We start from the raw sequence: 18769 nt of genomic DNA, 5'->3' as shown, positions 1-18769 counted from the left end.
CTGTTATGGGTGTCAGCTTAACATTCCATAGATGGGTGGTTAGTTTTTATATCCCATAATATAAAGCATACTAAATGGCAAAGTGGAGTCGCAGTCCTGTATTTAATGTCTTGAACATTTTTAATTACTTCACTCTGTCACCCAGGCTGGACTGCAGTGGCATGATCTTAACTTACTGCACCCTCAACCTCCTGGGCTCAAGCAGTCCTTCCACCTCAGCCTCCAGAGTAGCTAGGACTACTGGTGTACACCACCACACCAAGCTAATTTCTTTCTTTTTTTTTTTTTTTTTAATTTTAGTAGATAACCACGTCTCCCTACATTGCCCAAGCTGGTCTCTAACCTCTGAGCTCAAGTGATCCTCCTGCGTTGGCCTCCCAAAGTGTTGGGATTACAGGAGTGAGCCACCACACCTGGCCTTAAATTACTTCTACTCTTCATGTTGTTTTTTAGTAGAATTGTTTCCTTGGGCAAACCACTCCTTGAGCCTGGCTCTCCCTATCAGAATTGTGTGCACTCTGTAACATCTTTGGTCATGGTAGTCCTGTTTTTCTAATAACTTTGTTAATGTGCTGTGAAAGATTAAAGTATATAGTGTATATGCTATTAAATTGTGAATGGGTGGGACGTATGTGACAGCTTGTCAACATTTGAAGGTACTGGTACTTGATAGCCTTTTAAGGAAATTTTGCCTCAGTTGTAAGCTGGAAAGTCACTGGAATAACTTTAAAGAATAATAAGGATACATGGCTTTTTAGATTTTGCAGTACATATGTTCAGAATTGTGTACAAGTTGAAATGTCTGTGTACTGATCCTCAACACAACCGATGAAATCTCAATTATGAAAGAAAAAGAAAACATTCATCTTTTGAAAATAGTATTCTTTGTCATTCAGATTGAGAAATGCTATTTTAGCTTGTTTGGATACCTAGCTAGTTTGGATACTCTCTTTTGAGTCACATAAAGAGAGGAATATGTCCCATAGAAAATAATGGTTCGTGATAGGTATGCAACCCAGCTATCAAGGAATGACCCTACTCTTTGACAATAATTAAGGGCCAGGAATATAAAAAAGGCTTTTAATTGAATAGCCAAAATCTGTGTCACAAGGGACAAACACTAAGGGTTTTTTTGTTTGTTTTGTTTGTTTGTTTTGTTTTTGTTTTTGAGACGGAGTCTTGCTCTGTCGCCCAGGCTGGAGTGCAGTGGCGCCATCTCGGCTCACTGCAAGCTCTGCCTCCCGGGTTCATGCCACTCTCCTTCCTCAGCCTCCAGCGTAGCTGGGACTACAGGCGCCCGCCACCATGCCTGGCTAATTTTTTGTATTTTTAGTAGAGATGGGTTTTCACTGTGTTAGCCAGGATGGTCTCGATCTCTTGACCTTGTGATCCGCCTGCCTTGGCCTCCCGAAGTGCTGGGATTACAGGTGTGAGCCAACACGCCCAGCCTAAGGGTTTTGTATTTTACCTTTCCTATAGGAAAGCCCCAGCTTCCTTTTCTACTTTTAATATGTGAAGGAGGAAGATAATCAACTGTTCATGGAGTTTTATTTTTAATCTGGTACAAGTTGAGCATCCCTAATTTGAATATCAAATTCTAAGTGCTCCAAAATCCAAAACTTTTTGAGCACCGTGACATGACACCATAAGTGGAAAATTCCACATCTGACCTCATGTGATGGATGGGTTGTAGTCAAAACACAATCAAAACTTTGTTGTATGCACAAAATATATGCATATATGAATGCACTTTATGAAACATAAATGAATTTCATGTTTATACTTGGGCCTCATCCCCAGGTCTAAAGACTTCTGGTCTCAAGCATTTTGTTTAAGGGATACTCGCCCTGTATAGTTAAAGTAAACATGTTTGGCCTGTAAAAGGATAAATTGTCAGTGATCCCAAACTTAGTTGTTTAGACTATTTATTTCTAAAGTTTTGAAATAATTCGGTAAGTTTTCATTTGCTTTGATAATCGTGTACTTGTTGATGAGCCATGACACATTTATATGAAGATTTGACATTTAAAATAATATTTGCAGCAGTTTTTGCTTCAGATCATCGAAGTAGGTTTATATAATCAATGTCATCTTAATAGCGATCATTTATATAGGACTTATTATATGCTAAGCACTATTTTAATCACTTTACATTTATTTACTTATCACAACAACCCAGTAACAAGTGAGGAAATTGAAGCAGGCACAGAAAATTAGGTAAGGCCACAGAACTTACCTATTAAGTGGTAGAGCTGGATTTGAACCCAGGCAATCTAATGCCAGGTGTTCACTGCTATTTCCCAATCACAGACTTCCAATGTTGATGTAATCTGGAGATTGAAAAATAGAGTTTCTGCCATTTGAAAGAAATGTGAAAAAGGATATTTTAACATAGAATGCCAGTACGTGAGAGAGATAACAGTATTGTGGCTGAAACTGGGATAGAAATGTAGGCCCAGAGCCCTCATCCTGTCACTTTGACATCCTCTTTCCCCCTACAGAGTCCCTGAGACATCTCTGCTAAACCGTCTGTGACTCTAGGGAGCTGCGGTTTGAAAACCACATTATTAGCAGCACATTTTAGTCATAAGGAAATTGAGCTTAAGAGTCTTGTCCATAGTCATTGACAGAGGCTTTCTTTAGGGTGTTGTTTTCTTTATGAGGGAGTAATAATACTTCAGTTCTGTTTTCTAGAGTGTACTAATTTAGCACAATTGAATTAAGAGTAATGGTGGCAATGAAAATTTACTTCCTAACCATTTGAGGAGGGATAATTTGCCCTGGCAAGTTTGTTGATATGTATGTTATTTCTGAGACTAAAATTCAACCACATATGAATAGCATAGATAGGCTAAAGTATAATTATTTGTATCACTGTCATATATTGGTACATTTTCATGTATGTTCTTACCATTATTAATTGACAAATTAGTGGATAAAATTGCACTAAAATAGAAAATGATTTCTTCAGGCGTTTCTCCAATATTTTACTTTCTTATATCTAAGGTAGTTATCCCCTTTATTCATTTTAGCAACATTTTTCAATAAGCATATGTCATATACATATTACACCAAGTACTATAGGTGATGCTATAGATTGTATCAAAGTACAAGTAAAAAAGAATCCTGACAGCTAATAAATATTCAGGCAATTTTGAATATATTAGCAGACCTAGATTTGAATCTCTGTTCCAACATTTAGCTATGTAACCTTGGATATAAGTTACTTAACTTCTGTCATTTTAGTTTGTGCCTGTGAAAATGAGGGTAATGACTTGTGAGAATTGAAAGAAATGATGTACATGAAGTGCCTAGCACAGAACCTAGCATACATTCAACAGTACATGCTATAATAACATTGTGAAAGGAGGATTTTCCTCCCTTTTCTCAATGGAGTTGATAAGGAAAAATGATCCAGCAAATATTTCAAAAGGCCTTTTGATCAATGAATGTGTGTGCCTGAGTACATTTGAGCTATGCAAATATGTTATAAAATTAATTTGTATTTTTTTTGAAGTCCAATACATCTCAACTAATGGAAAACTAGTGGAGACTCGTGATTTAACAGACCAAAATAAAAAAGCCAGGCATTTATTTACTGTTTGTAATCTGCATTTGCATATTCTTAGGCTAAAATTCAGCAAGGTTTATTTGTTTTAAGTTAGGAGTTTTCATGAAGGGTTCAGAATAGATTTTTTCAGAGTTTTCCAGTCTAAACCAAACTCAACATAAAGCACAGGGATTCCCTTTCATTAGTGCATTTGCATAAACGTGTATCATGCAAATTTGGGTGGCATGATTAGAAACTCTACTTTTCTATTGCAGTTTTTTGATAAGATGTATGTTTACGTTTCATCTGAAGCCTTTGCCTTTCAGTGTATGTTTCGCAAAGCTGCGCTATTAGGTTGGTGCAAATTGCTAAGTTCCTTCTCCGTCTACTCATACTATCTGCCTCTTATCACAGAATTCATCTGCACCAAGCCGCATTCATTAGTTATGCGATATTTATTTTACCCTCAAGTTTTTTCTCAGTTCTTTATCTGGTTAATTGTCTGTAGTGGTTTTTTTGTGCTGGTATTTTCTCTCATAGGAAACAAACTCTCTGGTAGTTACTAATATAATTTAGCTTCCCTATGTGCACACCTTGGTGCCATAAATGAAAATACTTTTCTGTGTACATATGGATAACATAATATTTGACATACATTGCTGCAGATTGTTTCTAGAGAACATTTTTCCTACAATTTGGTAGGCATTTAACAATCTTTTGCCTCGTGTCCAAACAGAGGCTTAGGAATAAATGGCCTTGGTTGACAGAGAGCTCTGTTCCAATAAGGCATTAAACCTTAGCTCCAAGTTTTCAAACCTGACTCAGCAGTCACCTGAGGAGGTGCGCCTCCCCCCACCCCCTTTTAAAATAGAGATTTCCAGTATTTATCAGCAGGTCTCTCTTTTTTTGTCCAGCAAAACCCTCCCTTCTTCTCCCCTTGTCTTTTTGTCTCCCTAGGTGCATGAGGCAACATGTTTCAGACCCACTCTTTTGACTTGTAGAATCTAGCCACTGTTGTTGTATATGAAACATACTTTCATTTTGATGACTAGCCCCGGAAACACATTTTATTCCTCTTTAGCAGAATATTGAAATACACTACAAAGTGAGACTATATAAACTTCTGTCTGATCACTATGTAATTTGCTCCATTATATTCCATTTTAAATAACTCCATTGTGGATTTGGAGAAGCTTGCATATTTAGAGATTTGACATTTTTTATTTGTTGAAATTGTAATTTTTCTCACAGAATAGTCCTATGACAGCATTTTATTAAACAATAGTGGGTTTATGTCCATCACACCAATATACAAAGATTCAACTTAAGCCATAAATGAAAGGAATAGTTATCTAATTAAAAACTGCTGTTACTAAACCAGAGGCCAAAAAAATTAGATAACATTTATGTAAGACTTACTGTCCTACTTGAATATGTAATGTTTCAGTGTTTCAGCTCAATACCATTGTTTGACCTGAGAGAGGTAATAAGTAAAATATTATTGAAATAATCAATGAAAATGGAATTACTACTTCAGAGTACTCTAAAGTACTTTTTAAAAAAATATCAAAATTCTCTATGCTTTTAATTCTTAAAATTTCTACAAGCTTATTTACTGAAAAATATGCTGGGAAACACCCACATGCACACAGAAACCTGGACACTGAGGTTTTTTTCCCCTTGAAATAGGAATGTTGAAATGTTTTAGATAGGAAATAACTGAAATCTGGCATTTGTAATTAGTATTAGTAATAAAATGTTATGTTTAGGATGGTGCAGATTTCCATCTTATTCATTTCTTCACAGTTGCATTGCATTTGAAGTTTTTGTTGTGACTAACAGCTAAGAGAATGGCTGTGAAAAAGAAGGTTTGTCGCAGAGAATGTGAGACTATTTGAGAATGCGGAATTACATCAAGTTCAATTTGGCAGAAAAAAATTGCTATGAGGTTAAAATGTGGAAATCAAAAGCAGCTAGTTAGAAAGGCAAAAAAAAGTTCAGAAAAAATGGTGCATGGATAGGAAGAACAGTCAACTCAAATGAGAATTATTGATTTCTTCTTTTTTTTCTTTAGAAAGGGGAGGGAGGTGATGATGCATATATAGTCAAAGGATGATTGCTGGGAAGGTTAAAGTGGAAGAATATTGTGATGTTGTCTCCTCTAGTAATTTAAATATTATATTTTCCAAAGGGAATAGTGACTGACAGTAAGTGTTTGAAAGAGGAGTATATTTGGCTGCTAGATAGAAGCTAAAAGTGTCTGTAAAAGAGTAAGGGAGGAGGAATATTTCCTCAGGGGAGAGGAATATTTTCTGAGGAGGAAATATTTTATGTTAAACATGAAAACTAATAGGTATCTAGCATACAGCATTGTTAAATACAGAATTGAGTTATATGTAATGCAGAATATTATAAAATTGTTCCTTGTTCAAATAACAAAAGTAGAGAACATGGTAGCTTGAATTTAGCTACATTAGCCAGAGCAAAGAAAAATTTTAAAATGGGAAAAGACAGGCATAGGTAATGTTTATCTTTTTATAAATTTGAGTAAGGAATGCTTAATGAAATGTGATTGATTTGAGAAAGTTGGTCTTGGTTGGCAACCTTTGGTCAGCAGTGCAAGAGAATCAGGATTACAGAGGGGTACAGGCTAAAATCCCCACTCCAACCAGCTAGCCGAAAAGGCTGGCTGTTCTTGAAGTGATTGCGCTTAACATAATTAAGAGTGTACTGTGATTAGATTAAGAGTGTACTTAATTTCTTTCAAATGTAGCTGATGTTCTTTTCTCTCACAAATTTCTTTCAAATGTAGCTGATATTCTTTATTCTTTTCCCAACAGGGATATAGCTAGTGCAATAAAAGAACTTCTTGATACAGTGAATAATGTCTTCAAGAAATATCAATACCAGAACCGCAGGGTACGTTTAGTAGAAGCCTTGCTAGTTGACACTCTAGATGTTGGTTTATGCCTAGTTGTTTTATTGACTTAAAAATAAGATTGACTGTTGGAAATAGTTTTGTGTCATTAACCATTGAGTTTATTCTTGAATTTAAATATGTCTTTTTATTTAAAAGTGAGTACTCCACAATTGCTTATTAGTAATATTCATATAAAGTGCATCCCATATCCTGTGTAATCTCTTGTCCTTGCCTTTGGCTTTTGTGATTATTTCTCTTATTTAGTACTTTATTTCTTATTATATTTTGTGACTGTAGGCACTTGAACACCAAAAGAAAGAATTTGTAAAGTACTCCAAAAGTTTCAGTGATACTCTGAAAACGTATTTTAAAGATGGCAAGTAAGTACTGTAATTTATCCTTTACTTTTAAAATTAAATAGATTATGTGGTTTTATATGATATGAAAACCACATAAATTAAGCCCTTTTACTTTATTATTAGTACTCCAGGCAACTGATAATGAAGGCAGACCATTAACAATAGAAAATGAATGGTTGCTAATCTAGCCATAACTCCTTTCTAGAACAGGAGTTATCAGACGCTTTCTGAAAAGAGCCAGATAGTAAATATGTTAGATTTGGTGGGCCTGTTGCCGTTATCCACCCGTCTCTGCTGTTGTAGTACAGAAACAAGCCATAGACAATGTACAAACAAGGGGGTGTGACTGTGTTTTAATAAAACTTTATACAAAATTCAAATTTCAGTATCTTGAAATAATTTTTACCTGTCATATAATATTCTTCTTTTGTTTTTTAACCATTTAAAAATGTAAAAGCAATTTTAGTTCATTGGCCTACTTTATACACTCCTGAAACAGTGGTTCTCAAACTTTAGTGGCATCAGAGTCATCTGGAGGACTTGTTAGAGTCAAATTGCAAATTGCTCGAGGGTCCCACTTCTAGAATTTCTGATTTCGCAGGTCTAGGATGGAGCCTAAGAATTTGCATTTCTTAGAAATTTTCAGGTGATACATTACAGGTCTATTGAGAACTACTGCACTAAAGTTAAAGCAATAGTTGTCAATCCTTTCTGTGTATTAGAGTCACTTGAGGACAGTTTTTAAAAAATTCCCGCTGCCTAGGCCCCACCTGCAGAGATTCTGATTCAGTTGGCTGGGAGTGGAGTCAGGGTTTAGATATTTTGTAAAAGTGCCCCAGATGTTTTTAAAGTGCTGTAAGGGTTTTGACCCACTGTCCTGGAAAGAGGCTTTCACAGCATCATTCTGTAAAATAGGAAATATACTAAAATGTAAATTGGACATTATTTTTTAATTTATATATAATTGGTTGTGATGCACTATAGAAAACCAAGAGATTTTATATATTTTAACATACATACATGCATACGTATAATGTATAAACTGATGGAAAGTCTGGCCGTATAGGTAGTTATTTGCACTTCAAGTCAAATGTGAGAATTTTTTGAACAAGATTATTTTTTAACAGTGCTTAAAGTCAGAAAAGTAAATAGAGACCTCAATCATTCCATCCTGCTATTCAGGTTTTAAGATATCTATATTCATGTCACATCATTACAGTATTATTGTAGTAATATTTAAAAATGATAAAAATACATTAGATAGAATTCTGTTAATTTTCAGAGTCATTTTTAACAGTTCAAACAGGTTGAAGTATTTACGTTTATATTATGAATTAGAGATATCGAGCTAAATTTTATTACTTGTTTTGTGGTGGTGTTCCGTACACAGGTTTGTCTAAGGGAAATGCTCCTTGATGACTTAGTTTAATAAGCTGGCATTTGTGTTTTGAAAATAAACTTTTATTTGATTTATGCTAAGCTCAAATAACCAAAAACACATTAAAATAATAATTTACATGATGGGATTATTATTTCTGATTTTAATTACTATTATGGAATAAGCACAATGAAAGGTAGACATTAATTTAGAGACTAATTTTCATTAATTAATTGAAATTATTTACTCTGCATATGGATTCAGTGTCATTGCTACTACTTTCTCTCCATTCAGCAGCTTTTTAAAATTCCAGTTCTTTGTGTATCAATAATGTGCTTGAGTTTTATACCTGTTTCCTCAAAACAGAAAATTATTGATAGAACCTGATCTGTAGGCCATCTTTCAGTAGGGGGATGGATTTGCATTGATTCAGCTATTTCTTCCTGGCCCTTCTCTTTTTTTTTTTTTTTTTTTTTTTTTGGAGACAGAGTCTTGCTATGTTGCCCAGGCTGGATCTGGGCTCACTGTGACCTCCAGCTCCTGGGTTCAAGCAATTCTCCTGCCTCAGCCTCCCGAGCTGGGATTATAGACACATGCCACCATGCCCGGCTAATTTTTGTATTTTTAGTAGAGACAAGGTTTCACCATGTTGGCCAGGCTGGTCTCACACTCCAAGAGACCTCATGATCCTCCCACCTTGGCCTCCCAAAGTGCTGGGATTACAGGTGCAAGCCACCAGGTCCAGTCCCTGGGCCTTCTCTTTTGAGAAATGTCTAGGATGCGGGTACATGCTAGATATGATACTAGGAAACTGTTGAGGCCACACAGTGGGACTAGGGCATCATCTCTGCATGAAGATGAGCCATTAGGAGAATGTGGTGGGGCTCAAAGCCAGTTTTAAAGAATATATTTTTATATGTTGTCAGCTCCCAGATTTTGAAACTGCATGATTATTTTGTTTTAAAAGTATGTTTATAGTAGAAGTAGTTTGTAGTAGTTTGTAGCTTAGAATTTCTACCTTTTTTTAAGGAGATAAAGAGATTGGGATGAATCAGATTGGAAGTAATTAGATTTTTCTTGAGTATTATGCCCATTAATTACAAATTTTGAGATTATGATACTTTGCTGAATTTTACTTGTTAACTTCTATGAAACCACAGCTGGAGACCACATCTGAATCCTCCTTTTGGCCAGTTAACTTGTTCCACCTATAAATGAACTGAGTTGTTGAGGCGCTATCATTAGCAGTCCTCCAACATTTTATTACTAGTCAGAACCACCAGGGGGCAGTAATTACTAGATAGTTTAAAATGATGCAAGACTATTATATCCTAAATTGGAATAAAAGTTTTAATAATACTAACTTGTCTTTTTTTTTTTTTCTAAAATTGATTCCATTGCTACTGTTAATAGTATAAATCTTAAAAGGGTGAATTTTTTGGATGAAATTAATGCTTATTCTTTTCTTTTTAAACAGGGCAATAAATGTGTTCGTAAGTGCCAACCGACTAATTCATCAAACCAACTTAATACTTCAGACCTTCAAAACTGTGGCCTGAAAGTTGTATATGTTAAGAGATGTACTTCTCAGTGGCAGTATTGAACTGCCTTTATCTGTAAATTTTAAAGTTTGACTGTATAAATTATCAGTCCCTCCTGAAGGGATCTAATCCAGGATGTTGAATGGGATTATTGCCATCTTACACCATATTTTTGTAAAATGTAGCTTAATCATAATCTCACACTGAAGATTTTGCATCACTTTTGCTATTATCATTCTTTTAAGAATTATAAGCCAAAAGAATTTACGCCTTAATGTGTCATTATATAACATTCCTTAAAAGAATTGTAAATATTGGTGTTTGTTTCTGACATTTTAACTTGAAAGCGATATGCTGCAAGATAATGTATTTAACAATATTTGGTGGCAAATATTCAATAAATAGTTTACATCTGTTAAACATTTCTTTACTTGAAAAAATGCATATATATATGTGTGTATATATATATATATATATATATGAACAGAAGACCAAGGCAACTTGGTGTAATGTCTAAAAAACTTCTAATGGGAGCTTATCAGCAGTTTATCAAATAATAAAGCAAGAATTTCTATTTTTGTCCTTAATCACTTTGGACACAGAGTAGTCAATGGAAATATTTTTGTTAATTACTTATAAGGTACTGAGTATTTTTATATGATTTCCAACCTGTTTTAAACGACTTATGAGTAAGATATAGCATTTTCTAGTGTTTTTGCACTATAATGCCACTTTTTGAACTCTTGTGACAAATGTAGATTTGACTCTTAAAAATTAAGCCTTTCGTATACTGGGCCCTCATAAGCTTTGCACAATTTTTTCCCAAAAAATAGCCACAATTAATAGTAATTTGAAGCTATATCAACGGTTGGATTGAAAGTGTCATGAGTGTTAATATTATATACACTCTTCAACTAGGTACAGTTTTATTTCACCATAGAGAAGTTTTAAGGAAATTATGTATCAAGTGTTCATGTTAAGTGGTTTCATTTTTCAATTATAAAATAAAGGGAAAAAATCAGAATTTGCTTATCTTTTATAAAGATTTTAGACGTTAAACTAAGTTTCTGTTGGCAGTATATTTTTTTGCTGTTATGCAACTCAGTTATTTTATTTTTTCTCCATTTTAAAAAGCAGATTTTTAAAGAATTATCATTGGCACCATAAAAGTAAAACATCCTGTTAAATGTAAATGAAAATATGTTGAAAGGAGCAAAAAAAATAGGCAATTGGATGAAAATTGGATGAAATCTCTTAATTAATGAACATTTTACTGACTTGATTTTTTTTTTCTTCAAAGATATGTAGCCAGTAAGACAAATAGAATGCTGATCTTTATTTATTTTTGGCATAAACTATCATTCACTCTTGGAGGTAGATGGGTGATCATTTGCCGAATAGACTTGTGGATATATGAAGAAAAAAGACACTGTTTTATTTGCAGCAGACTTTTTAAACATCATTTCTAACATTATCTAACATCTTCACTCCTTCTGCTGTCTTTACCCTCCTTTAAAAGAACTCAAGTTACCAGACATGCCTCAAATCACCTGTTTTTATAAGCCTTCCATATTATTCTACTATCCATTATCTCTGGCTTCTGTTTTCATGAAGTATTCCTCCACAAAGGAGGCTTATTCTTAGAGTACTTTAGTTTCTTATGTGATCCTTCCAACAGGGCTGAGTTTGTGTTAAAAGAAGGCCAGAGTGGCCCCAGTTAGATTCATTTCCAGAGAACAGAAAAGTGGCTTCAGAGGAAAGGAAGAGGAGGAAAACAAATTTGTTGAGCACCTTCTCTGTGTCAAGCACTAGTTACATTTACATAATTCTCTTAACAGTCCTATGATTCAGCTATCTTACAATTGAGGAAACTGACAGAGCTTAGGGTACACAGCTGGTAACTGCTAGGGCCCGAGTTTAAATTTGTCCAGATTCCATGTTCTTTCCACTGAACTGTACTCCCTCTATTACTGAAAATACGTCTTGTTTGGGATATTAGTTCCCAAACACCAATTTGAGAAACCTCTCCCTGGTCCACAGGAAAATGAGAAAAATTAGAGCAATGTGATTGTTTTTTTCATAAATCTAACTGTACTCATTTTAAAGGATCATGGAGATTATTGCTGTTTTAGATGTTTAAAATACTGTCTTTCCACACTTGTAAAAAATGTAGAGTCAGTTTTTTTAAAATGACTTTTAAAAGCCTAATCAGGCAAAACAGGTTGAGAACTCGTTATTGAGCTGTCTTAATTGATTTAAACGTTTTATATGGAAATAATTTCAAATTTACAGAAAATTTGCAAGCGTAAGAATAGTGCAAAGAACATCTGTATGTCCTTTAAGATTCAACTATTATTCAGATTTTACCCTCTTCATTTTATTGTTTGCTTTTTCATTTGTCCTTCCTTAAGTCTCCTTTACTGTGGATCATTTCCATGGCCACCTTGGTCGTTTATAGCATTGAATTGGATTTAAGGTATGCATTCTTGGCGAGAACACTCTGTTGATGGTACTGTGTCATCATGGTATGATATTGGGGGCACACGATGTCCGTCTTATTGGTGATGCTAATTTTGATCACCTGATCAAGGTAGTGTTCAGTTTCTCCAATGTATAGTTACTGTGTTTTACATTGCAATTAATAAGCAACCTGTGGGAGACTCTCTTAAGTCCATGCTAACAACATTTTCATCCAGGATTTAGCATGCATTGATGATTCTTGATTATTCGGTCTTCAACTTCAGCATTCTTTCCACATGTACCAGTTGGCAATTAATATTTTATTGTAAGCAGGAGCCCTCCTTTCTCCCCTGATCCATCCATTCATTCATCCATCTATATCCATCTCATTTTTACATGTTATTGTTATAAACTCATGCTTTTTAATGTTTTTTTTTTTAATTAATTTTACCATACTTACTTTGATGCTCAAGTTGCCTTAGATTTGGTCAGTAGAAACTATTGAGCTGGCTCCCATGTCCTTGTGATATCCTCTGTCGTTTGTTTGAAGCACTTCATAGGTTATATAAAAGATATTCCAGGATTTAGAGTCAGCAATTTCTCCATAGAACCCTAGGGAATATTAGATACCTAGATCTGGATGCTGGATATACTCATTGCTACTGGATGTCTGTTTCTAGGCTATTCAGCAGACAGAACTAGAAAAGTCAAGTATGTACAGTTGGCCCTCTGTATCCGTGGGTTGTGCATATGTGGATTCCACATCCCTGGATTCAACCAACTGGGGATCGAAAATATTCACAATAAAAGATAATACAATGATAATTTTAAAAATATGGTATAACAGCTGTTACATATCATTTACATTGTATCAGGTATAAGTAATCTAGAGGTGATTTAAAGTATATGGGAGAATGTGTATAGGTTATATTCACATACTATGCCATTTTGTTTAAGGGCCATGAGCATCCTCAGATTTGAGCATCCTCAGGTTTTGGTATCCTCCGGGGTCCTAGAACCAATCCCCCATAGATATCAAGGCATGACTCTACATTAACACTCAAGATATGCATGTCAGGTAGCATTTACATGTGTTTATATACATGTTATGTTTGATTTCAGAAATGAGTTTATACCAGTGCCTCCAATTTCAGTCTATTATCACAGGATTCTTTCTTACCTTCGCTATTCCATATTTCTATGTCACTCCTTCCTCAAAAGTCCTGAATTCCCCCCAAAATCAATCAATTTGTTCACTCTATAACGTATCTGAAATAATTTTAGAATTCCTTTTGCCTATATCACTGTAAAAACAAGATTTATGTGCAGTTATCTACCTATATCTTGCTCAAGATTAAGGATAATGGCTACGTTGTGCATTTATAAATTATTTGTATTATTTTTTTCTCCTTCACTGTGATTATGTTATTTGAAAGACAATTGAGTTCATTTTCTCAATTTGCCTTCAGGCTTAAACTCTTTCTCCCAAACTCCTCCCATTCTTGTTGATCTAATTTTATTTTAAAAATTTATGGAGCTATAACACGCTTCTGGAAGTTAGAACCTTACCAAAACATATAACTTTCTCTCATATCTCTCATATCTGTTCTGCCCCATTCCCATCTGTTGTAGGTATCCAACTTCACTGGTTTTGGTTTTTGAGGCTTCTTCTTTATGGAGGAAAACAATAAATGTATGTTTTCTTTCCATTCTTTCTTATACAAAAGGTAGCCTACCTGAAGGGAGACCAGCCATCTTAGTTTGCCTGGTACTGAGAGGTTTCTTGGGACACAGAACTTTTAGTGCTAAAACTGGGACAATCAGGCAAACTGAGATGGCAGGTCACCTTACATACACATTCTTTGTTAAAACAGTTTTGTTGATGCATAATTTGCATACCATGAAATTCACATATATGTTCCTTTAAACATTATTGAGGTATAATTTAATGCCATAAAATTTACTCATTTTAAGTCTGTGCTATTCAGTGATATTTGATAAATTTACAGAGTTGTATAACTTGACCATGGTCTTACTAAATATTTGCATCATTACTATAAAATATGCTCAGTTACAGTTAATCCTTGTTTCCTCTTCCAGCTCCAGGGAACCACTATCTACTTTCAGTCCCTATAGATTTTTCTTATCTGGACATTTCGTATAAACAGAATCATCTAATATCTTTTGAATCTGGCTTGTTTTGCATAACATGTTGTTTTTGAGGTTCATCCGTGTCATAGCATATATAGGCATTTCTGTCATTATTCTTATTGCTGAATAGTATTTTATTATATACCATATTTTATCCATTTATGTGTTGATGGACCTTTGGACTACTTCCTTTTTCTTTTTTGCAGTGATGCATAATGCTGCTATGAACATAAACGTGCAAGTCTCTGAAAGTGGCTTTTCATTTTGGGGTAGATACCTAGGAGTGGAGTTGCTGGGTTGTGTGGTAAATTTATATTTATTTAAGAAATGGCCAAACTGTTTTCTAAATGGCTGTATCATTTTACATCCCCATCAACAATGTATTAGGGTTTCCTGTTTCTCCACATCCTATTTGTTAATGGCTTTTAAAAATTATAGACATTCTTGTAAATGTGAAGTAGTGTCTCATTGTAGTTTTAGTTTGCATTTTCCTAATAACAATGATGTTTAACTTTTTTGTGTGTGCTTATTAGCTGTTTCACATGCTCTTATACATATTCCATTTTTTACTTACTGTTTCCATAAATCACTGCATGTAAATTCAGAGATCTCTCTCTGTCTCACTTTCTCTTTTGTTGTATTCCATGGCATGTAGGTGCCATAGTTTTTTCTGATCAATCTGCTATCTATGGGCATTTAAGTAGTTTTTAATATTTTACCAAATACAAATAATGCTGCAATGAATTGTCTTACATATGTATTTATGTTTAAGGTATTTCTTCAGACTACAATCCTTGAATACTAAGTCAAAGTATATATGCATGTGTAGTTTGTTGGATATTGCCTTTCCATAAAGGTTGTGGCATTTCAGATTCTACCAGCAATGCGTGAGACTGTTTTCCCACAACTTCACTAACAGTGACATACTGTAAAGCTTTTGAAGTTCTGCCAATCTGATAGGTGGGAAGTAATATCTCATTATTGCTTTAATTTGCATATTATGAATGAAGTTAAACATCTTCAAGGACTATTTTTCTATTTTTTGTGATTGTGACTTTGTTTATGGTGTTACTTTGCCATGCAAAGTTTTTATTTATTTTTTGGTAGTCAAATTGATTAACTCTCCTGTGAAGCCGTCTGAGTTTGGTGGTTTTTGGGAATTAATTTCTTGATAACTTTATTTCTTATATTTAAATTGATTTCTTTAAGTTTTTTGGCTTAAAGGGGTCAGTTTGCTAAACTGTATATTTTAAAGAAATTATCCATTTCCTCTTAGTTTTTAAATGTATTTCCACTGAAGTAATCTTTTTAAAAAATTCCCTATATCAATAGTTATTTCTCCCTTGTTATTTTTTATTCTATCTGCACTTTCTCCCTTTTTTAAAAAATTAAACTAGCAAGTCATTTGTTTTATTGTTTTGGTTTTTTTCAGGACTTTTCTCATTAATTTGATGTACTGTTTTTCTATTTTCTATCTCAATTTCTGTTCTAATGTTTTCTTCTTTGGACTTTTTTGTATTTTACTTTGTTGTTCTAGTTCTTTCAAGTTAAGAATTTAGTTCTTATTTATACAGGTATTTAGGCTATGATTTTTTTCTGATTACTGCTTAGAATGTATCTCATAGATATATTTATTACCATTATTTTTCAGAAATTATGTAATTTTTTTTGTATTTCCTGTTTTGTCCAAGAGCTAAGTTTAACAGAATATCTTTAATTTACAAGTAGAAGGGCCTTTTTGGTTTCATTTTTAATTTCTTTTTTTATTGCACTGCCATCACTGGTATTGTTTGTAATAATTTAGCCTTATAGTTCCTGCTGATATTTTCTTTGTGCCCTAATGTATGTTCAAAACTTTTAAATATACATGTGAATGTATGTATATTTAAGATTGTTTATCTCTATTATTAGGATATAGTATTCAGTATGTATTCAAACATCTACCTTATTGATTGTTATTTAGTTCTTATATATCTTTACTTTGTTTTTTTGTTTGCTTGACCAGTCTTCTTGTACTGTTATGTTAAAGTCTCCTTTTAGTAGTATGTTTGTCTCTGTTCTTTTTGCATCTGTTGTAGTTTCTGTTTTATGTAGGTGTTGCCGTATTGTGGTATAGATACCTGTTACATCCTAAATGTGAAATGTGGATTTTAATACTATAAAAGTGTCCTTCTTTGTTTTATTTAATGACTTTTGAAATTTGTCTTTTGACCTTGAGTTAAACCCATTCACATTTATTGATAATGTCTGTCATGTTTGGGCTTAATTCTGTTATTTTTCTAAATAATTTTTATGTGTACTACGCCATAGTTACTGTGTCTCTTTCAAGATTTGGTGTGTTTCTGCTTTTTTACAACATTTTGTTAGGAAGATTTACATTTTTGTTCCAGTGGTTGCTTTGTATTAATATTTTATAGTCTTTTAAATGCTTTTTTTTTTTTTTACTTTTACTGTCAGTTATGTTGTCTTTAAAACATATCCTTTAACTCTCACCTGTTACCTAAATGATAGTCAGTGTTCTCATTCATACTTTTCTCTTTTTCTCTCCCTTTTCTTTACTTTTTAAATTGCATTTTTCTACTTCATCAGAACATCAAATGTTGTATATTATTATTTTACCTGTGTTCCCATCGTTATTTCAATCCAAACTTTTCAATTAAATATATGCAGTGCTCACTGTCAGTCCTTTTGCCAGAGTTTTCTTAGTCATGTATTGGTTAGATGAAGTTCATCTTTTAGCAGATTCCTCAGGAAAGGCACATCTATACAGTATTCTTTGAGTTCTTTTGTGTTCAACATGATTTTCCTATAGTCTTGATACTGAAAGAACACTGTGGTTGTTTATAATATCCTTGGTTCACGTTTTCTTTCCTTAAGTTTCTTGAAAACATGGCTCTACTGTTGCCTGCTTCGTATGTTATTTTGGTAAGTCTGCTGTCAAGTCTAATTCTCTTGTTTTAAAATTGTTTCATCTTTTTGCCTAGAAGCCATTAAGATTTTTTCTTTAATTTCAGAGTCTAATAGTTAGGATATGTATCACTGTGGATTAATCCAGACCAGTTTTCCCTCTACTTGATGGACATTTTCTGTGTGTAAATAGAGGTGGCCTACTTCTTCTTCTTTCTTCTTTCTTTCGTCTTCTGTCTTCTTCTTTTTTGTTCTTCTCCTTTCTTCTTCTCTTCCTCTTTGTCCTCCTCCTCCTCCTTCTTTCTCTTCTTTTTACTCCTCCTCCTCCCTCCTCCTTTTTTTTTTTTTTTTTTTTTTTTTTGGTTTGTTTCTGAGACAGGGTCTTTATTGCCCAGGCTGCAGTGCAGTGGCACAAACATGGCCCACTGCAGCCTTGACCTCCCGGACTCAAGCAATCCTCCTGCCTCAGTCCTCCAAGTAGCTGGGACTACAGGTGCATGCCCCCATGCCTGGCTAATTTTTGTATTTGTTGTAGAGACAGGGTTTTGCCGTGTTGCCCAGGGTGATCTTGAATTCCTGAGCTCAAGCGATCTGCCTACCTCAGCCTCCCAGGTGCTGAGATTACAGGCATGAGCACTGCACTTGGCCCAAGGTCTTTTATTTCTGGAAAGTTTTCTTAAATTATAGTTTAAAATATTAGTTTTATTCTGTTGTTTTTGTCTTTCTGGGTCATCAATTAAATATGTGTTGGACTCTCTTTGCCTGTCTCATCCATTTCAGTCACTTTATCTCTGGCCATTTTTACTCCTTGCCTACCTCATTTTTGTGATCATAGTTCATGGTTGTTTTTCTGCTTTTCTTCAAGACTCTATTACTTTATCCAAATCTCTTCTTGGAGCACCTTGTAGTTTAATTTGTATTTTTGTTATATATATTTTTCTATTTCTTTCTTGCATTTAATCAACTCTCATTTTATTTCTTGTTATTTTTGTGCATTTTATTCTCTGTTTTTAGTACTTGTACTTCTGATTCAGTCCAGTTTTTTAAATATGCTTGAGAATATTTAGTTGGAATGTGCTGGTACAGTTTTCATTGGCTTCTTGTATTTTTGTTTTTGTTTAATTTCTTTTAGATAAATGGAGATTTTCATCAGCTGAAATGAATTGTGTTGATAATGGGAAAAGAAGGAGGTCAGCATGCCTTGTTCTTTTTATATCACCAGAGATTTAATCTTTCCTTCTTATTTTATTCTTCCCTTTTACTGCCTCATTGTCCTCTGGAAGCAGTGCTTCACTAAAGCTTCCACTTCCAGTCTTGCTTCTTAATATGTAAGTAGTGTTGTAAACTATCAAGTACTCACCTGTGTTCAGAATTTTGGACTTTAATATTGCACTTTCCCTTTTTAGGCAGAATTTTTCCTTTGCTTTGTCTAAGTCGTCTTAGACTTAGAATCCCTTAAGACTCCCTTGCCTACTCTCCACACTTACAGGCTTACAGCATCAG

General features: G+C 34.1%; 1 protein-coding gene across 9 annotated transcripts in view; it reads left to right on the top strand.

The window, feature by feature from the left end:
- The window catches only part of PDCD10 (programmed cell death 10), a 51226-nt gene extending 41058 nt beyond the window's left edge, over nucleotides 1-10168 (top strand). For all 9 annotated transcript variants that reach the window (XM_034957695.2, XM_003817691.4, XM_055110656.1 and 6 more), the window contains 3 exons: nucleotides 6391-6469; nucleotides 6768-6850; nucleotides 9685-10168. In XM_034957695.2, the coding sequence (XP_034813586.1) occupies nucleotides 6391-6469; nucleotides 6768-6850; nucleotides 9685-9766 (244 nt within the window). In that variant the 3' untranslated portion in view covers nucleotides 9767-10168. The remainder of the gene's footprint in view (nucleotides 1-6390; nucleotides 6470-6767; nucleotides 6851-9684) is intronic.
- The last annotated feature ends 8601 nt before the right edge of the window (nucleotides 10169-18769 follow it).

The sequence above is a fragment of the Pan paniscus genome, chromosome 2 (assembly GCF_029289425.2).
Source record: "Pan paniscus chromosome 2, NHGRI_mPanPan1-v2.0_pri, whole genome shotgun sequence".
NCBI lineage: Eukaryota > Metazoa > Chordata > Mammalia > Primates > Hominidae > Pan > Pan paniscus.
This window is presented reverse-complemented; position numbering and strand designations above follow the sequence as displayed.